This window comes from Oncorhynchus nerka, linkage group LG25 (genome assembly GCF_034236695.1).
Source record: "Oncorhynchus nerka isolate Pitt River linkage group LG25, Oner_Uvic_2.0, whole genome shotgun sequence".
Classification (NCBI taxonomy): Eukaryota; Metazoa; Chordata; class Actinopteri; order Salmoniformes; family Salmonidae; genus Oncorhynchus; species Oncorhynchus nerka.
In genome coordinates, this window is record NC_088420.1 from 4,418,818 (window position 1) to 4,441,247 (window position 22,430).

General features: G+C 49.1%; 1 protein-coding gene across 1 annotated transcript in view; it reads right to left on the bottom strand.

The window, feature by feature from the left end:
* Positions 1-22,430, bottom strand: part of LOC135564480 (ras-related protein Rab-6B) — a 246,876-nt gene that overhangs the window by 49,030 nt on the left and 175,416 nt on the right. Inside the window, exon 6 of the mRNA XM_065009490.1 lies at positions 4,538-4,631. Within this exon, the coding sequence (XP_064865562.1) occupies positions 4,538-4,631 (94 nt within the window). The remainder of the gene's footprint in view (positions 1-4,537; positions 4,632-22,430) is intronic.

A 22,430-nucleotide genomic window follows, 5' to 3' on the forward strand; every position in this document is an offset into this window, starting at 1 on the left:
GGAGTGGTCTCAATAAACATAACCTGTTTGCTCCTGTGAAGTCATGCCTCATTGACGCTGGTCTCAATAAACACTAACGTTCCCCGTAACACCATAACGTTTCTGGTCTCAATAAACACATAACGTTTCCGTTGTAACACCATAACGTTTCTCAATAAACACATAACGTTTCCCAGTAACGCTTCTCAGTCTCAATAAACATAACGTTTCCCCAGTAACAACATAACGCTTCTCAGTAAACAACATAACGTTTGACGTAACACCATAACGCTTCCCACTAACCGTTTCTCAGTAACTGTCTAACGTTCCATCTCAATAACAACATAACCGTTTCTCGTTGTAGCCATGTCTTCCCAGTCTAATAAACATAACGTTTCCCAGTAACAACATAACGTTTCTCAGTAATAAACATAACGTTTGACGTAACACCATAACGTTTCCCGCTAACGTTTCTCAATAAACACATAACCGTTTCCCAGTAACAACATAACGTTTCAAGTAAACAACATAACCTGTTTCCCAGTAACAGCCTGTCGTTTGTAACAACATGGACGCTGGTCCCAGTAAACAACAACCGTTTCGTTGTAGCCTGTCTGGACGCTGGTCTCAATAAACACTAACCTGTTTGACGCAGTAAGTCCCTCTCCCTCCCGTCTCAATAAACACTAACCCTCTCCCTCTAGCCTGTCTCCTCTCCCTAAACACTAACCTGTTCTGAAGCCTCCCTCTCCCTCCCTCAATAAACACTAACCTGTTTGACCTCCCTCCCTGTCTTCCCCTCCGTCTCAATAAACACTAACCTGTTTGACCCTCCTTGTCCCTCCCTCTCAATAAACACTAACCTCCCTCCCTAGCCTGTCTCCCGTATAGTTCAATAAACACTAACCTTTTGACGTTAACAGTATATTGTTGTCAATAAACACTAACCGTTGTCACCCAGCACTGTAGAGACGCAGTCTCAATAAACATGACCCATTGTTTGCATTAGCCTGTCAGGACCACTCTGGAACAAAGGGACCAGTAGCATAACTGATCAAACAAGAGGATAAACACTAACCTGTTTAACGTTGTAGCCTGTCTGGCTCGCCTGTGTCATAAACATAACCATTGGTAGCAACCTTGTACAATTGACACTAACCTGATTTCAGGCAGCCTGTCTTCTCTCTCTCAATAAACATCTAACCTTCTTGCTCTCTCTGACTTCCTGCAGTTAGTAGCCTGTCCTGATTCTGGTCCAAAGCCCATTTTGATATTAGCTTGATTACGCTGGTCTCAATAAATCAAACCTGTTTGAGAAGTCTGTCTTGCTGGAAAAATGACTCAGTTTGCATTCTGCCACTGAACTGGTTTCAATAAACACTGACCTGTTTGACAGATGTAATCAGTCTTGTGGTCTCAATAAACACTAACCTGTTTGACGTTGTAGATGTCTTGGCGCTGGTCTCAATAAACACTAACCTGTTTGACGTTGAGCCACTGGACGAAGATTATAAACACTAACCTGTTTGACGTTCAGCTTGTCTTGACGCTGGTCTCAATAAACACTAACCTGTTTGACGTTGTAGCCTGTCTGGACGCTGGTCTCAATAAACACTAACCTGTTTGACGTTGTAGCTTGTCTGGACGCTGGTCTCAATAAACACTAACCTGTTTGACGTTGTAGCCTGTCTGGACGCTGGTCTCAATAAACACTAACCTGTTTGACGTTGTAGCTTGTCTTGGCGCTGGTCTCAATAAACACTAACCTGTTTAACGTTGTAGCCTGTCTTGGACGCTGGTCTCAATAAACACTAACCTGTTTGACGTTGTAGCCTGTCTTGGCGCTGGTCTCAATAAACACTAACCTGTTTGACGTTGTAGCCTGTCTGGCGCTGGTCTCAATAAACACTAACCTGTTTAACGTTGTAGCCTGTCTGGCGCTGGTCTCAATAAACACTAACCTGTTTGACGTTGTAGCCTGTCTTGGCGCTGGTCTCAATAAACACTAACCTGTTTGATGTTGTAGCCTGTCTTGCGCTGGTCTCAATAAACACTAACCTGTTTGACGTTGTAGCCTGTCTGGCGCTGGTCTCAATAAACACTAACCTGTTTGATGTTGTAGCCTGTCTTGACGCTGGTCTCAATAAACACTAACCTGTTTGACGTTGTAGCTTGTCTGGACGCTGGTCTCAATAAACACTAACCTGTTTGACGTTGTAGCCTGTCTTGGCGCTGGTCTCAATAAACACTAACCTGTTTGACGTTGTAGCCTGTCTGGACGCTGGTCTCAATAAACACTAACCTGTTTGACGTTGTAGCCTGTCTGGACGCTGGTCTCAATAAACACTAACCTGTTTGACGTTGTAGCCTGTCTTGGCGCTGGTCTCAATAAACACTAACCTGTTTGACGTTGTAGCCTGTCTGGACGCTGGTCTCAATAAACACTAACCTGTTTGACGTTGTAGCCTGTCTTGACGCTGGTCTCAATAAACACTAACCTGTTTGACGTTGTAGCCTGTCTTGGCGCTGGTCTCAATAAACACTAACCTGTTTGACGTTGTAGCTTGTCTTGACGCTCGTCTCAATAAACACTAACCTGTTTGACGTTGTAGAGTGTCTTGACGCACTGGTCTCAATAAACACTAACCTGTTTGACGTTGTAGCCTGTCTGGACGCTGGTCTCAATAAACACTAACCTGTTTGACGTTGTAGCTTGTCTTGGCGCTGGTCTCAATAAACACTAACCTGTTTGACGTTGTAGCCTGTCTGGACGCTGGTCTCAATAAACACTAACCTGTTTGACGTTGTAGCCTGTCTTGGACGCTGGTCTCAATAAACACTAACCTGTTTGACGTTGTAGCCTGTCTTGGCGCTGGTCTCAATAAACACTAACCTGTTTGACGTTGTAGCCTGTCTTGACGCTGGTCTCAATAAACACTAACCTGTTTGACGTTGTAGCTTGTCTTGGACGCTGGTCTCAATAAACACTAACCTGTTTGACGTTGTAGCCTGTCTGGACGCTGGTCTCAATAAACACTAACCTGTTTGACGTTGTAGCTTGTCTTGGCGCTGGTCTCAATAAACACTAACCTGTTTGACGTTGTAGCCTGTCTGGACGCTGGTCTCAATAAACACTAACCTGTTTGACGTTGTAGCCTGTCTGGACGCTGGTCTCAATAAACACTAACCTGTTTGACGTTGTAGCCTGTCTTGGCGCTGGTCTCAATAAACACTAACCTGTTTGACGTTGTAGCCTGTCTGGGCGCTGGTCTCAATAAACACTAACCTGTTTGACGTTGTAGCCTGTCTTGACGCTGGTCTCAATAAACACTAACCTGTTTGACGTTGTAGCTTGTCTGGCGCTGGTCTCAATAAACACTAACCTGTTTGACGTTGTAGCCTGTCTGGACGCTGGTCTCAATAAACACTAACCTGTTTGACGTTGTAGCCTGTCTGGGCGCTGGTCTCAATAAACACTAACCTGTTTGACGTTGTAGCTTGTCTTGGCGCTGGTCTCAATAAACACTAACCTGTTTGACGTTGTAGCCTGTCTTGGACGCTGGTCTCAATAAACACTAACCTGTTTGACGTTGTAGCCTGTCTTGGCGCTGGTCTCAATAAACACTAACCTGTTTGACGTTGTAGCCTGTCTTGGCGCTGGTCTCAATAAACACTAACCTGTTTGACGTTGTAGCCTGTCTTGGCGCTGGTCTCAATAAACACTAACCTGTTTGACGTTGTAGCCTGTCTTGACGCTGGTCTCAATAAACACTAACCTGTTTGACGTTGTAGCCTGTCTTGGCGCTGGTCTCAATAAACACTAACCTGTTTGACGTTGTAGCCTGTCTGGACGCTGGTCTCAATAAACACTAACCTGTTTGACGTTGTAGCCTGTCTTGGCGCTGGTCTCAATAAACACTAACCTGTTTGACGTTGTAGCCTGTCTGGACGCTGGTCTCAATAAACACTAACCTGTTTGACGTTGTAGCCTGTCTTGGCGCTGGTCTCAATAAACACTAACCTGTTTGACGTTGTAGCTTGTCTTGACGCTGGTCTCAATAAACACTAACCTGTTTGACGTTGTAGCCTGTCTTGGCGCTGGTCTCAATAAACACTAACCTGTTTGACGTTGTAGCTTGTCTTGGCGCTGGTCTCAATAAACACTAACCTGTTTGACGTTGTAGCCTGTCTTGGCGCTGGTCTCAATAAACACTAACCTGTTTGACGTTGTAGCCTGTCTTGACGCTGGTCTCAATAAACACTAACCTGTTTGACGTTGTAGCCTGTCTGGCGCTGGTCTCAATAAACACTAACCTGTTTGACGTTGTAGCCTGTCTTGACGCTGGTCTCAATAAACACTAACCTGTTTGACGTTGTAGCTTGTCTTGGCGCTGGTCTCAATAAACACTAACCTGTTTGACGTTGTAGCCTTGTCTGGACGCTGGTCTCAATAAACACTAACCTGTTTGACGTTGTAGCCTGTCTGGCGCTGGTCTCAATAAACACTAACCTGTTTGCGTTGTAGCCTGTCTTGGCGCTGGTCTCAATAAACACTAACCTGTTTGACGTTGTAGCCTGTCTTGGCGCTGGTCTCAATAAACATGACGCTGAGCTCCTTGGCCCGCTGTTCTCCTTCCTCTATGGTGATCTGCCTGGGAGGGGAGAGGACAGGAATCCACATCAATCCACTGACTGAAGAACATCTTAAATAAGCAGTGACCCAGGGGGATTACTTTATTTTGCAAAAAAAACAGTTGATTCAACATCACATTTGCTTTTTTGTTTATGATGTGGAAGCAACGTTCATTCAACCAGTTTGTGCCCAATGGTGAGGTACTGTAGTCTACAGACTACAACAAGCCACAGCCAGCACCACTGTCTACCAACACTCAACCTAACAGCACATCTAACATGGTTCATTAAGCTATGGTGAAGCTGATTGATGGTGTTGTGGCCCGAAAAAATGTATCAATTACTGCCCATTACTATGAAATGTTGTTGATGCATGAGTTCCTGGGAACGTGAGAAAGGAAGAGTGTCAGGTCCACAGAATGGAAGGAGGGGTCTACAGAATGGAAGGAGGGGTCCACAGAATAGAAGGAGGGGTCTACAGAATGGAAGGAGGGGTCCACAGAATGGAAGGAGGGGTCCACAGAATGGAAGGAGGGGTCTACAGAATGGAAGGAGGGGTCCACAGAATAGAAGGAGGGTCTACAGAATGGAAGGAGGGGTCTACAAAATGGAAGGAGGGGTCCACAGAATGGAAGGAGGGGTCCACAGAATGGAAGGAGGGGTCTACAGAATGGAAGGAGGGGTCAACAGAATGGAAGGAGGGGTCTACAGAATGGAAGGAGGGGTCCAGAAGGAGGGGTCAACAGAATGGAAGGAGGGGTCTACAGAATGGAAGGAGGGGTCTACAAAATGGAAGGAGGGGTCTACAGAATGGAAGGAGGGGTCTACAGAATGGAAGGAGGGGTCCACAGAATGGAAGGAGGGTCCACAGAATGGAAGGAGGGGTCTACAGAATGGAAGGAGGGGTCTACAGAATGGAAGGAGGGGTCTACAGAATGGAAGGAGGGGTCTACAGAATGGAAGGAGGGGTCCACAGAATGGAAGGAGGGGTCTACAGAATGGAAGGACAGGGAGAGTGACAGGTCTACAGTTGAATATTAGCGGGATGGCTAAAGCATTTACAAATGCCGATTAAATTTGCCTTGGCCCTGTCAAAGAACACCTAGTAAAGTCAAACAGTATGGTGAGGAGACTACAGAGTCCTGCTAGGCTGACTACACAACCCAGCCAGCCCAGAGAAAAAGACATTGAAAAGACGTTGAAAAACTTTAAAAATATGTGCTTTTGGATGAATAGATAGACCAGAGGAAAGAGCGCCCCCTACTGGCCCTCCAGCACCATCTGGTCTCCCATCCGGGGACTGACAAGGACCAACCCTGCTTAGCTTCAGAAGCAAGCCAGCAGTGGTATGCAGGGTGGTATGCTGCTTTAAACACAGTGGCTTTAGCTACCAGTCTGGGCTGGATGGTCTGTTATTTAAACACAGTGGGTTTAGCTCCCTCCTGCTGCAAAGCACCCCCACAACACGATGCTGCCACACCATGTGCTTCACGGTTGGGATGGTGTTCTTCGACTTACAAGCCCCCCCCTTTTCCTCCAAACATAACGATGGTCATTATGGCCAAACAGTTCTATTTTTGTTTCATCAGACCAGAGGACATTTTCCAAAAAGTACGATCTTTGTCCCAATGTGCAGTTGCAAACCGTATTCTGGCTTTTTTATGGCGGTTTTGGAGCAGTGGCTTCTTCCTTGCTGAGCGGCCTTTCAGGTTATGTCGATATAGGACTCGTTTTACTGTGGATATATATACTTTTGCATCTGTTTCCTCCAGCATCTTCACAAGGTCCTTTGCTGTTGTTCTGGGATTGATTTGCACTTTTCGCACCAAAGTACGTTCATCTCTAGGAGACAGAACGCGTCTCCTTCCTGAGCGGTATGACGGCTGCGTGGCCCCATGGTGTTTATACTTGCGTACTATTGTTTGTACAGATGAACGTGGTACCTTCAGGCATTTGGAAATTGCTCCCAAGGATGAACCAGACTTGTCGAGGTCTACAATTTTTTTTCTGAGGTCTTGGCTGATCTCTTTTCATTTTCCCATGATGTCAAACAAAGAGGCACTGAGTTTGAAGGTAGGCCTTGAAATATATCCACAGGTACACCTCCAATTGACTCAAATGATGTCAACTAGCCTATCAGAAGCTTCTAAAGGCATGACATAATTTTCTGGAATTTTCCAAGCTGTTTAAAGACACAGTTAACTTAGTGAATGTAAACTTCTGAACCACTGGAATTGTGAATTATAAGTAAAATAATCTGTCTGTAAACAATTGTTGGAAAACTTTACTTGTGTCGTGCACAAAGTAGATTCCCTAACAGACTTGCCAAAACTATAGTTTGTTAACAAGACATTTGTAGAGTGGTTGAAAAGCGAGTTTTAATTACTCCAATCCAAGTGTATGTAAACTTCCAACTTCAGCGGTATATATTTGTCATGAGACATAGGACTAGCTTGGCTTGGCAGGTCCACTGCATACAGAAGAAGAACAAGAAGAACAATAATCTACAGTAGCATTATCATTATCACAGTGCCAACCCCAAGCTTTCTAGACACCCCCCAGTCCTGACAGGCAGCTCTCACTCATAAACCCCATCCCCAAGTCCTGACAGGCAGCTCTCTCATAAACCCCACCCCACCAGTCCTGACAGGCAGCTCTCTACTCATAAACCCCATCCCACAAGTCCTGACAGGCAGCATAAACTCCATCCCACCAGTCCTGACAGGCAGCTCTCACTCATAAACCCCATCCCACCAGTCCTGACAGGCAGCTCTCTACCCATAAACTCCATCCCACCAGTCCTGACAGGCAGCTCTCTACTCATCAAAACCCCATCCCACCAGTCTGACAGGCACTCATAAACCCCATCCCACCAGTCCTGACAGGCAGCTCTCTACTCATAAACCCCATCCCACCAGTCCTGACAGGCAGCTCTCTACTCATAAACCCCACCCCACCAGTCCTGACAGGCAGCTCTCTACCCCATAAACCCCACCCCACCCCACCAGTCCTGACAGGCAGCTCTCTACTAAACCCCATAAACCCCATAAACCCATCCCACCAGTCCTGACAGGCAGCTCTCTACTCATAAACCCATAAACCCCACCCCACCAGTCCTGAAAGGCAGCTCTCTACTCACAAACCCCACACCCCACCAGTCCTGACAGGCAGCTCTCTACTCATAAACCCCATCCCACCAGTCCTGACAGGCAGCTCTCTGCTCATAAACCCCATCCCACAGGCAGCTCTCTACTCATAAACCCCATCCCACAAGTCCTCTACCCATAAACCCCACCCCACCAGTCCTGACAGGCAGCTCTACTCTAAACCCCATCCCACCAGTCCTGACAGGCAGCTCTCTACCCATAAACCCCACCCCACCAGTCCTGACAGGCAGCTCTCTACTCATAAACCCCATCCCACAAGTCCTGACAGGCAGCTCAGTCCTCACTCACAAACCCCACCCATAAACCCCATCCCACAAGTCCTGACAGGCAGCTCTCTACCCATAAACCCCATCCCACAGTCCTGACAGGCAGCTCTCCCCTCCTTCCCCCATCCCATTCAGGGGGGAGGGAGGGGGGAGGTTTCAGGGAGGGAGGGAGGGGGAACTGAGGTTTCGGGGAGGGGAGGGAGGGGGAACTGAGGATTCAGGGAGGGGAGGGAGGGGGAACTGAGGAGGGAGGGGGAACTAAGGATTCAGGGAGGGGATGGAGGGGGAACTGGGGATTCAGGGAGGGGAGGGAGGGGGAACTGGGGATTCAGGGAGGGGATGGAGGGGGAACTGGGGATTGAAGGGGGAACTGGGGATTCGGGAGGGGGGAGGGGGAACTGGGGATTCAGGGGAGGGAGGGGGAACTGGGGTTTGAGGGGGGAGGGGGAACTGGGGAGGGATGGAGGGGGAACTGGGGATTCAGGGAGGGGATGGAGGGGGAACTGGGGATTCAGGTGAGGGGATGGAGGGGGAAACGGGGGAGGGGATGGAGGGGGAACTGGGGATTCAGGGAGGGGATGGAGGGGGAACTGGGGATGGAGGGGGAACTGGGGATTCAGGGATGGAGGGGATGGAGGGGGAAGGGAACTGGGGATTCAGGGAGGGGATGGAGGGGGAACTGGGGATTCAGGGAAGGGATGGATGGGGGAACTGGGGATTCAGGGGATGGAGGGGATGGATTCAGTGAGGGGGATGGAGGGGGGGGGGAACTGAGGATTCAGGGAGGGGAGGGGGAGGGGGAACTGAGGATTCAGGGAGGGGGGAGGGGGAACTGGGGATTCGGGGAGGGGATGGAGGGGGAGGGGATGGAGGGGGGAACTGAGGATTCAGTGAGGGGATGGAGGGGAACTGAGGATTCAGGGAGGGGATGGAGGGGGAACTGAGGATTCAGGGAGGGGATGGAGGGGGAACTGAGGATTCAGGGAGGGATGGAGGGGGAAACTGAGGATTCAGGGAGGGGGGAGGGAGGATTCAGGGAGGGGGGAGGGAGGGGGGGGGGAACTCAGGGAGGGGATGGAGGGGAGGAACTTTCAGGGAGGGGATGGAGGGGGAACTGAGCATTCAGGGGGGAGGGGACTGGGGATTCGGGGAGGGGGGAACTGGGGATTCAGGGAGGGGATGGAGGGGGAACTGAGGATTCAGGGAGGGGAGGGAGGGGGAACTGAGGATTCAGGGAGGGGATGGAGGGGGGAAACTGAGAGGATTCAGGGAGGAACTGAGGTTTCAGGGAGGGAGGGGGAACTGAGGATTCAGGGAGGGGATGGAGGGGGGGATGGAGGGGGAACTGAGGATTCAGGGAGGTGAGGGAGGGGGAAACTGAGGATTCAGGGAGGAGGGAGGGGGAACTGAGGATTCAGGGAGGGGATGGAGGGGGAACTGAGGATTCAGGGAGGGGATTCAGGATTCAGTGAGGGGATGGAGGGGAAACTGAGGTTTCAGGGGGGAGGTTCAGGGATGGATGGGGGGAACTGAGGATTCAGGGAAGGGATGGAGGGATTCAGGGAGGGGAGGGAGGGGAGGGAGGGATGAGGAGGTTTCAGGGAGGGGAGGGGGAGGGGAGGGGATGGAGGGGGAACTGAGTATTCAGGGAGGGGATGGAGGGGATGGAGGGAGGGATGGAGGGGGAACTGAGGATTCAGGGAGGGGGAAGGGGGGAACGGGGGGGGATTCAGGGAGGGGAGGGAGGGGGAACTGGGGATTCAGGAGGGGATGGAGGGGATTGAGGGGGAAACTGAGGATTCAGGGAGGAGAGGGAGGGGGGGATTCAGGGAGGGGATGGAGGGGGAACTGAGGATTCAGGGAGGGGGGAGGGAGGGGGAACTGAGGATTCAGGAATGGGGGAGGGAGGGGGACCTAATTCAGGGATTCAGGAAGGGGAGGGAGGGGTGGAACTGGGGATTCAGTGAGGGGATTGAGGGGGACTGGGGGAGGGGGAACTGGGGATTCAGGGAGGGGGGGAGGAACTGAGGATTCAGGGGAGGAGGGGGGACCTAAGGATTCAGGAAGGGGAGGGAGGGGGAACTGGGGATTCAGGGACTGGGGATTCAGGGGGAAACAGGATTCAGGGACAGTCACAAGAATTAAAAGCAAGACTGGAGCTAGGTCCCCATCCATACAAGACTGGAGCTAGGTCTCCATCCATACAAGACTGGAGCTAGGTCTCCATTCATACAAGACTGGAGCCAGGTTCCCATCCATACAAGACTGGAGCCAGGTCACCATCCATACAAGACTGGAGCTAGGTCTCCATTCATACAAGACTGGAGCCAGGTCCCCATCCATAGGTCTCCATTCAAGACTGGAGCCAGGTCTCCATCCATACAAGACTGGAGCTAGGTCCCCATCCATACAAGACTGGAGCTAGGTCTCCATCCATACAAGACTGGAGCTAGGTCTCCATCCATACAAGACTGGAGCCAGGTCTCCATCCATACAAGACTGGAGCTAGGTCTCCATCCATACAAGACTGGAGCCAGGTCTCCATTCATACAAGACTGGAGCTAGGTCTCCATCCATACAAGACTGGAGATTGGTCTCCATCCAATTGGACGACAGATTGTCATGTGACTATTCTAAAATCTGTCCCACCTGTAGTATTTCCACCAAACATACTTGTTGCAGATAAAAAGCAGTGCACGTTGAGGTAGTGCCAATAAAATGTACTTTTTTTCCCGCATAAGTTTTCTTGTCCCAAATAAATAACACATTTTCAACTCTATCGATAGTTAACTGTTGTGTTAAAAATAGCAAATGTGCCTCCTCTGGTCTTGGCATGTGGTCTCTAGTGCGGGTAGGCGATGAGATTATTTATAGATGACATTATTTCTATTTGTCAAAAGGCAGCCAAGGATCGATCATCATGTCACCAGAATAAGAATCTCAATATTTATTGGCAAGGAGCATCAAACTCATCGACTTTCACCACCCTGTAAAGTTCATCATCATTTATTTAATCTGTATCCTAATTAATTGCATGCTTCCTTAATTAATTGCTCCAGTCTTTTTTTCATAGTTGACTCCAAGTTAACTTCAATTTAATGGTTATTATATCAATATTTGTGCATAAAATTATTTAACCTTGAATTCCTGTTACTAACAACTTCAATAAGACACACACATTTTAAAATTATTTTTTACCAATGTTATGTTTAATTTGGAAATTACAGGACAGGGATTAGATCAGGCTGTAGGACAGGGATTAGATCAGGCTGTAGGACAGGGATTAGATCAGGCTGTAGGACAGGGATTAGATCAGGCTGTAGGACAGGGATTAGATCAGGCTGTAGGACAGGGATTAGATCAGGCTGTAGGACAGGGATTAGATCAGGCTTAGATTCAGGCTGTAGGACAGGGATTAGATCAGGCTGTAGGACAGGGATTAGATCAGGCTGTAGGACAGGGATTAGATCAGGCTGTAGGACAGGGATTAGATCAGGCTGTAGGACAGGGATTAGATCAGGCTGTAGGACAGGGATTAGATCAGGCTGTAGGACAGGGATTACCAGGCGATTGAGAAGTCATCAGAGTTTCATAGCGATTCCACACCAGAATGGTAATTTGCATAGCATTTGAGCTAATCCTAAACATATTGTATCATTTACTTTAGGTCTGCTTCAATGGCTTTCATAAGGTAGGTAATCATTGTTAAATGAGGACTGAAGTCAAACGTCAGAATGGGTTTTCAAGTGGTCTCTCCCCCAAAGCAATCTCCCCCCCCAAAATGTGTTTTTCTTGAATTTCAAATGATCTTCAATCATGTTCAGACTACATTTTGAGGTAATACATGTATATTTTATGCAAGATTGAATATTTATTAATTGACCCCGTGGATATGAAAAGTGGTTTAACTCATGTATGTTGCATAAAATAGTATCTTGTCAACAATTAAATCAAATTTTCACAACAGTATTTTTCATACCCTATTCTTGTTTTTACTGACATATAAACCGCCTGGTTTTTACATTTTAACAATTTATTTACATATTCCTACTCTTCAAGGTCTCTTCTAACAGGAATGATGCAATATTCATTGATCACCAACTGAATTCCTGCCTTTTATCCAACATCTTCGGTGAGTGATTTTGAGTTTTCTTACACACAACACGGTGTGGCACTCTAACTCGTAAATTGATTCTCTGTCAATTCGCTCTACCAGCCGCTTGAGTATAGGGTTAAACGTTTAAAGTAGAGATGAAAAATCAGCCTCTGCTGTCAGACAGAAAACACAGTTAACGACAGAACAATCAGTGTGTTTCTAGACAGATCATTCACACTGACATCACTGTAAAATGGGGAGGGGGGGGGGGGACTAAGGCCCGGTTTCCATAGCGATGGAATTTAGGCTTACTATTGTTTTAAAGATCCATCTTTCCTACAACGTCCGAAGACGGAACACGCGTTTCCCCCCCTAAACACCACACAGAGAGAACGGTCACTGGGTGCGTCGTTGGGCCGTGTGTCGATACCTGATAGGGATCGAAAGAAAGGGATCTCGGTTCAGCTTTCTCTCTTCAAATCGTTCCTTAAAATGTGCTCAATAATATTTTATAATACTGACCCTGGATCAGCTTCTAGAGAGATATTACCACCGAAAGCAACAAACATTGAGGCGGTTTACTCTAAATGCACTATATCACCGATTTGGCACATCATGAAATATGTTGCGACAGAGTACGAGACAGTAGCCTACAAGTAGAAAAATAGAAATCAGTTGATTGAACATGAAATGTATTTCGATATTGTTGATTGTTTATGTCATTTTGGGTTTGGAAGCATCTCACACACTGCACCATGTCAACACACTGCACCATGTCAACACACTGCACCATGTCAACACACTGCACCATGTCAACACACTGCACCATGTCAACACACCATGTCAACACACCATGTCAACACACCATGTCAACACACCATGTCAACACACCATGTCAACACACTGCACCATATCAACACACTGCACCATGTCAACACACCATGTCAACACACTGCACCATGTCAACACACCATGTCAACACACCATGTCAACACACCATGTCAACACACTGCACCATGTCAACACACTGCACCATGTCAACACACCATGTCAACACACCATGTCAACACACCATGTCAACACACCATGTCAACACACTGCACCATATCAACACACTGCACCATGTCAACACACCATGTCAACACACTGCACCATGTCAACACACCATGTCAACACACCATGTCAACACACCATGTCAACACACTGCACCATGTCAACACACTGCACCATGTCAACACACCATGTCAACACACTGCACCATGTCAACACACTGCACCATGTCAACACACCAGCCTCAACACACCATGTCAAGCACCAGCCTCAACACACCATGTCAACACACCATGTCAACACACTGCACCATGTCAACACACCATGTCAACACACTGCACCATGTCAACACACTGCACCATGTCAACACACCATGTCAACACACCATGTCAACACACCATGTCAACACACTGCACCATGTCAACACACCATGTCAACACACTGCACCATGTCAACACACCAGCCTCAACACGCCATGTCAACACACCATGTCAACACACCATGTCAACACACCATGTCAACACACCATGTCAACACACTGCACCATGTCAACACACCATGTCAACACACCATGTCAACACACTGCACCATGTCAACACACTGCACCATGTCAACACACCATGTCAACACACCATGTCAACACACTGCACCATGTCAACACACCATGTCAACACACCATGTCAACACACCATGTCAACACACCATGTCAACACACTGCACCATGTCAACACACTGCACCATGTCAACACACCATGTCAACACACCATGTCAAGACACCATGTCAAGACACCATGTCAACACACCAGTCTTTTGCTCCTATATCTCACCTGTGGTAGCTATCTGATCTAATCCCTGTCCTAGAGCCTGATCTAACCCCTGTCCTACAGCCTGATCTCTGCAGAGAGCAGGGAGCAGGGAGCAGGGAGCAGGGAGCAGAGAGCAGAGAGCAGGGAGCAGGGAGCAGGGAGCAGGGAGCAGAGAGCAGAGAGCAGGGAGCAGGGAGCAGAGAGCAGAGAGCAGAGAGCAGAGAGCAGGGAGCAGGGAGCAGAGAGCAGGGGGCAGGGGGCAGGGAGCAGAGAGCAGGGAGCAGGGAGAAGAGAGCAGGGAGCAGAGAGCAGAGAGCAGAGAGCAGAGAGCAGGGAGCAGAGAGCAGAGAGCAGAGAGCAGAGAGCAGGGAGCAGGGAGCAGGGAGCAGGGAGCAGAGAGCAGGGAGCAGGGAGCAGAGAGCAGGGAGCAGGGAACAGAGAGCAGAGAGCAGAGAGCAGAGAGCAGACAGCAGGGAGCAGAGAGCAGAGAGCAGAGAGCAGGGAGCAGAGAGCAGAGAGCAGAGAGCAGAACAATAAAGAAGGCTATGGGAAGAAGTGAGCAGCACTGAGGCAAACTGACAGATTGATGTTATGATTCATGTTTAATTGAATGTGGCTGAAAGTGCCTCTATATAGGCTGACATGCTGTCCATAAATAACAACTCCAGATTTTTTAACACATCACCATGAAAGGCATTTGGCTCCTACCGGCTGTTCCTGACGACTGTGTGATCACGCTCTCCGTATCCGATGTGAGCAAGACCTTTAAACAGGTCAACGTTCACAAGGCCGCGGGGCCAGACGGATTACCAGGACGTGTGCTCAGAGCATGCGGACCAACCAGCAAGTGTCTTCCTGTCATTTTCAACATCTTCCTGATCGAGTCTGTAATACCTACACGTTTCAAGCAGACCACCATAGTTCCTGTGCCCAAGAAAGCGAAGGTAACGTGCCTAAATGACTACCGCCCCATGGCACTCACGTCGGTAGCCGTGAGGTGCTTTGAAAGGCTGGTCATGACTCACATCAACACCATCTTTCCCCGGAAACCCTAGACCCACTCCAATGTAAGTACCGCCCCAACAGATCCACAGATGACGCAATCTCAATCGCACTCCACACTGCCCTTTAACCCCCTGGACAAAAGGAACACCTACGTGAGAATGCTGTTCCTTGACTACAGCTCAGCGTTCAACACCATAGTGCCCACAAAGGACCCTGGGACAAAACACCTCCCTCTGCAACAGGATCCTGGACTTCCTGACGGGCTGCCCCCAGGTGGAAAGGGTAGGCAACAACACATCTGCCACGCTGATCCTCAACATGGGGGCCCCTCAGGTGTGCGTGCTGTCCCCTCCTGGTACTCCCTGTTCACCCACAACTGTGTGGCCAAGCACGACTCCAACACCATCATTAAGTTTGCTGACGACGCAACAGTGGTAGGCCTGATCACCGACAACGATGAGACAGCCTATAGGGAGGAGGAGGTCAGAGACCTGGTGTTAGGCCTGATCACCGACAATGATGAGACAGCCTATAGGAGGGAGGTCAGAGACCTGGCCGGGAGGTGCCAGGACAACAACATCTCCCTCAACGTGAGCAAGACAAAGGAGCTTTTTTATTAGTATTTTTTAAAATTTATTTTTTTACCTTTATTTAACCAGGCAAGTCAGTTAAGAACAAGGCCTAGGAACAGTGGGTTAACTGCCTGTTCAGGGGCAGAACGACAGATTTGTACCTTGTCAGCTCGGGGGTTTGAACTCGCAACCTTCCGGTTACTAGTCCAACGCTCTAACCACTAGGCTACGCTGCCGCCCCGAGCTGATCATGGACTACAGGAAAAGGCGTGCCGAACACACTCCCGTTAACATCGACGGGGCTGCAGTGGAGCAGGTTGAGAGTTTCAAGTTCCTTGGTGTCCACATCACCAACAAATCTCATGGTCCAAACACACCAAGACAGTCGTGAAGAGGGCACGACAAAACCTTTTCCATCTCAGAGGACTGAAAAGATTTGGCGTGGGTCCCCAGATTCTCAAAAAAGTTCTACAGCTGCACCATCGAGAGCATCCTGACCGGTTGCATCACCGCCTAGTATGGAAACTGCTCGGCATCTGACCTTAAGGCGCTACAGAGGGTAGTGCGTACGGCCCAGTACATCACTGGAGCAAAACCCCTGTCACCCAAGTCATAGATTGTTCTCTCTGCTACGGCACGGCAAGCGATACCGGAGCGCCAAGGTCCAAAAAGCTCCTTAACAGCTTCTACCCCCAAGCCATAAGACTACCGATTAATCAATCAAATGGCCACCCAAAATATTTACATTGACCCCCCCTTCTTTTTACTCTTTTTACACTGCTGCTACTCGCTGTTTATCATCTATTATCATAGTCACTTTACTACTTCTTACATGTACAAATTACCTCAAATAACCTGTAACCCTCCACACTGACTCTGTACAGTAATACCCTGTACATAGCCTCCACACTGACTCTGTACCGTAATACCCTGTACATAGCCCGGTTAATAACCTGTAACCCTCCACACTGACTCTGTACCGTAATACCCTGTATATACCCTGCACATTGACTCTGTACCGGTACCCCCTGTATACAGCCTCCACATTGACTCTGTACCGTAACACCCTGTATATAGCCTCCACATTGACTCTGTACCGGTACCCCCTGTATATAGCCTCCACATTGACTCGGTACCGGTACCCCCTGTATATAGCCTCCACATTGACTCTGTACCGGTACCCCCTGTATATAGCCTCCACATTGACTCTGTACCGTAACACCCAGTATATAGCCTTCACATAGACTCTGTACCGTAACACCCAGTATATAGCCTTCACATAGACTCTGTACCGGTACCCCCTGTATATAGCCTCCTTACTAACCTGTAACCCTGCACATTGACTCTGTACCGGTACGCCCTTTATATAGCCTCCACATTGACTCTGTACCGGTACGCCCTGTATATAGCCTCCACATTGACTCTGTACCGGTACCCCCTGTATATAGCCTCCACATGGACTCTGTACCGGTACGCCCTGTATATAGCCTCCACATTGACTCTGTACCGGTACCCCCTGTATATAGCCTCCACATTGACTCTGTACCGGTACCCCCTGTATATAGCCTCCACATTGACTCGGTACCGGTACCCCCTGTATATAGCCTCCACATTGACTCTGTACCGTAACACCCTGTATATATCCTCCACACTGACTCTGTACTGGAACCCCCTGTATATAGCCTCCACATTGACTCGGTACCGGTACCCCCTGTATATAGCCTCCACATTGACTCTGTACCGGTACCCCCTGTATATAGCCTGCACATTGACTCGGTACCGGTACCCCCTGTATATAGCCTCCACATTGACTCTGTACCGGTCCCCCCTGTATATAGCCTCCACATTGACTCTGTACCGGTACACCCTGTATATAGCCTTGTTATTAACCTGTAACATTTACATTTACATTTAAGTCATTTAGCAGACGCTCTTATCCAGAGCGACTTACAAATTGGTGCGTTCACCTTAAGACATCCAGTGGAACAGCCACTTTACAATAGTGCATCTAAATCTTTTAAGGGGGGTGAGAAGGATTACTTTATCCTATCCTAGGTATTCCTGAAAGAGGTGGGGTTTCAGGTGTCTCCGGAAGGTGGTGATTGACTCCGCTGTCCTGGCGTCGTGAGGGAGTTTGTTCCACCATTGGGGGGCCAGAGCAGCGAACAGTTTTGACTGGGCTGCGCGGGAACTGTACTTCCTCAGTGGTAGGGAGGCGAGCAGGCCAGAGGTGGATGAACGCAGTGCCCTTGTTTGGGTGTAGGGCCTGATCAGAGCCTGGAGGTACTGAGGTGCGTTCCCCTCACAGCTCCGTAGGCAAGCACCATGGTCTTGTAGCGGATGCGAGCTTCAACTGGAAGCCAGTGGAGAGAGCGGAGGAGCGGGGTGACGTGAGAGAACTTGGGAAGGTTGAACACCAGACGGGCTGCGGCGTTCTGGATGAGTTGTAGGGGTTTAATGGCACAGGCAGGGAGCCCAGCCAACAGCGAGTTGCAGTAATCCAGACGGGAGATGACAAGTGCCTGGATTAGGACCTGCGCCGCTTCCTGTGTGAGGCAGGGTCGTACTCTGCGGATGTTGTAGAGCATGAACCTACAGGAACGGGCCACCGCCTTGATGTTAGTTGAGAACGACAGGGTGTTGTCCAGGATCACGCCAAGGTTCTTAGTGCTCTGGGAGGAGGACACAATGGAGGTGTCAACCGTGATGGCGAGATCATGGAACGGGCAGTCCTTCCCAGGGAGGAAGAGCAGCTCCGTCTTGCCGAGGTTCAGCTTGAGGTGGTGATCCGTCATCCACACTGATATGTCTGCCAGACATGCAGAGATGCGATTCACCACCTGGTCATCAGAAGGGGGAAAGGAGAAGATTAATTGTGTGTCGTCTGCATAGCAATGATAGGAGAGACCATGTGAGGTTATGACAGAGCCAAGTGACTTGGTGTATAGCGAGAATAGGAGAGGGCCTAGAACAGAGCCCTGGGGGACGCCAGTGGTGAGAGCGCGTGGTGAGGAGACAGATTCTCGCCACGCCACCTGGTAGGAGCGACCTGTCAGGTAGGACGCAATCCAAGCGTGGGCCGCGCCGGAGATGCCCAACTCGGAGAGGGTGGAGAGGAGGATCTGATGGTTCACAGTATCGAAGGCAGCCGATAGGTCTAGAAGGATGAGAGCAGAGGAGAGAGAGTTAGCTTTAGCAGTGCGGAGCGCCTCCGTGATACAGAGAAGAGCAGTCTCAGTTGAATGACTAGTCTTGAAACCTGACTGATTTGGATCAAGAAGGTCATTCTGAGAGAGATAGCGGGAGAGCTGGCCAAGGACGGCACGTTCAAGAGTTTTGGAGAGAAAAGAAAGAAGGGATACTGGTCTGTAGTTGTTGACATCGGAGGGATCGAGTGTAGGTTTTTTCAGAAGGGGTGCAACTCTCGCTCTCTTGAAGACGGAAGGGACGTAGCCAGCGGTCAGGGATGAGTTGATGAGCGAGGTGAGGTAAGGGAGAAGGTCTCCGGAAATGGTCTGGAGAAGAGAGGAGGGGATAGGGTCAAGCGGGCAGGTTGTTGGGCGGCCGGCCGTCACAAGACGCGAGATTTCATCTGGAGAGAGAGGGGAGAAAGAGGTCAGAGCACAGGGTAGGGCAGTGTGAGCAGAACCAGCGGTGTCGTTTGACTTAGCAAACGAGGATCGGATGTCGTCGACCTTCTTTTCAAAATGGTTGACGAAGTCATCTGCAGAGAGGGAGGAGGGGGAGGGGAGGAGGATTCAGGAGGGAGGAGAAGGTGGCAAAGAGCTTCCTAGGGTTAGAGGCAGATGCTTGGAATTTAGAGTGGTAGAAAGTGGCTTTAGCAGCAGAGACAGAAGAGGAAAATGTAGAGAGGAGGGAGTGAAAGGATGCCAGGTCCGCAGGGAGGCGAGTTTTCCTCCATTTCCGCTCGGCTGCCCGGAGCCCTGTTCTGTGAGCTCGCAATGAGTCGTCGAGCCACGGAGCGGGAGGGGAGGACCGAGCCGGCCTGGAGGATAGGGGACATAGAGAGTCAAAGGATGCAGAAAGGGAGGAGAGGAGGGTTGAGGAGGCAGAATCAGGAGATAGGTTGGAGAAGGTTTGAGCAGAGGGAAGAGATGATAGGATGGAAGAGGAGAGAGTAGCGGGGGAGAGAGAGCGAAGGTTGGGACGGCGCGATACCATCCGAGTAGGGGCAGTGTGGGAAGTGTTGGATGAGAGCGAGAGGGAAAAGGATACAAGGTAGTGGTCGGAGACTTGGAGGGGAGTTGCAGTGAGGTTAGTGGAAGAACAGCATCTAGTAAAGATGAGGTCGAGCTCTCGGGGTGTGCGAGAACACGTGGGCGGACGAAGAGTGAGCAGTAGGAGTAGCAGTGTTATCTGTGGTGATCCATGTTTCCATCAGTGCCAAGAAGTCGAGGGACTGGAGGGAGGCATAGGCTGAGATGAACTCTGCCTTGTTGGCCGCAGATCGGCAGTTCCGGAGACCTGGAACTCCACGTGGGTCGTGCGCGCTGGGACCACCAGATTAGGGTGGCCGCGGCCACGCGGTGTGGAGCGTTTGTATGGTCTGTGCAGAGAGGAGAGAACAGGGATAGACAGACACATAGTTGACAGGCTACAGAAGAGGCTACGCTAATGCAAAGGAGATTGGAATGACAAGTGGACTACACGTCTCGAATGTTCAGAAAGTTAAGCTTACGTAGCAAGAATCTTATTGACTAAAATGATTAAAATGATACAGTACTGCTGAAGTAGGCTAGCTGGCAGTGGCTGCGTTGTTGACTTTGTAGGCTAGCTGGCAGTGGCTGCGTTGTTGGCACTACACTAATCAAGTCGTTCCGTTGAGTGTGATAGTTTCAACAGTGCTGCTATTCGGGGGCTAGCTGGCTAGCTAGCAGTGTTGATTACGTTACGTTGCGTTAAAAGAACGACAATAGCTGGCTAGCTAACCTAGAAAATCGCTCTAGACTACACAATTATCTTTGATACAAAGATGGCTATGTAGCTAGCTATGTAGCTAGCTACGATCAAACAAATCAAACCGTTGTACTGTAATGAAATGAAATGAAAATGTGATACTACCTGTGGAGCGAATGCGACCGGGTTGTTGAGTGAGGAAGTTCTATTCGGTAGACGTTGGCTAGCTGTTGGCTAGCTAGCAGTGTCTCCTACGTTAAGGACGACAAATAGCTGGCTAGCTAACCTCTGTAAATTAAGATAATCACTCTAAGACTACACACTCTAAACTACACAATTATCTTGGATACGAAGACAGCAAAGACAACTATGTAGCTAGCTAACACTACACTAATCAAGTCGTTCAGTTGAGTGTAATAGTTTTTTACAGTGCTGGTATTCGGAAGACGGTGGACGTTTGCTAGCTGGCTAGCTGCTGGGCAGATAGCAGTGTAGACTACGTTGCGAAATACGATAATTACGCAATTATCTTTGATACAAAGACGGCTATGTAGCTAGCTAAGAAGAAATTGCTAAGATTAGACAAATCAAACCGTTGTACTATAATGAAATGTAATGAAAAGTTATACTACCTGCAGACCGAAGCGCTCGGATGCGACCGCTCGCTCCAACCCGGAAGTACTATAGAGATGTCAGCATGTTCCAGAGATTTCTATAAGTCTTTAGCTGACACTCTAGGATTCTTCTTAACCTCATTGAGCATTCTGCACTGTGCGCTTGCAGTCATTTTTGTTGGACGGACACTCCTAGGGGGAGCAGCAGCAGTGCTGAGCTTTCTCCATTTATAGACCATTTGTCTTACCGTGGACTGATGAACATTAACGCTTTTAGAGATAATTTTGTAATCCTTTCCAACTTATGCAAGTCAACAGTTCTTAATCGTAGGTCTTAGGTCTTCTGAGATCTCTTTTTCCGAGGCATGGTTCAAATCAGGCAATGCTTCATGTGAATGATTTCATGGTAAGGTTGTATTCAACATTTCATGGTAAGGTTGTATTCAACATTTCATGGTAAGGTTGTATTCAGTATTTCATGGTAAGATTGTATTCAGCATTTCATGGTAAGGTTGTATTCAGCATTTCATGGTAAGGTTGTATTCAGTATTTCATGGTAAGGTTGTATTCAGCATTTCATGGTCACTCCCTCCTCTCTACATTTTCCTCTTCTCTCTCTGCTGCTAAAGCCACTTTCTACCACTCTAAATTCCAAGCATCTGCCTCTAACCCTAGGAAGCTCTTTGCAACCTTCTCCTCCCTCCTGAATCCTCCTCCCCTCCCCCTCCTCCCTCTCTGCAGATGACTTCGTCAACCATTTTGAAAAGAAGGTCTATGGTTCTGCTCACACTGCCCTACCCTGTGCTCTGACCTCTTTCTCCCCTCTCTCTCCAGATGAAATCTCGCGTCTTGTGACGGCCGGCCGCCCTACAACCTGCCCGCTTGACCCTATCCCCTCCTCTCTTCTCCAGACCATTTCCGGAGACCTCCTCCCTTACCTCACCTCGCTCATCAACTCATCCCTGACCGCTGGCTGTCCCTTCCGTCTTCAAGAGAGCGAGAGTTGCACCCCTTCTGAAAAAACCTACACTCGATCCCTCCGATGTCAACAACTACAGACCAGTATCCCTTCTTTCTTTTCTCTCCAAAACTCTTGAGCGTGCCGTCCTTGGCCAGCTCTCCCGCTATCTCTCTCAGAATGACCTTCTTGATCCAAATCAGTCAGGTTTCAAGACTAGTCATTCAACTGAGACTGCTCTTCTCTGTATCACGGAGGCGCTCCGCACTGCTAAAGCTAACTCTCTCTCCTCTGCTCTCATCCTTCTAGACCTATCGGCTTTTCGATACTGTGAACCATCAGATCCTCCTCTCCACCCTCTCCGAGTT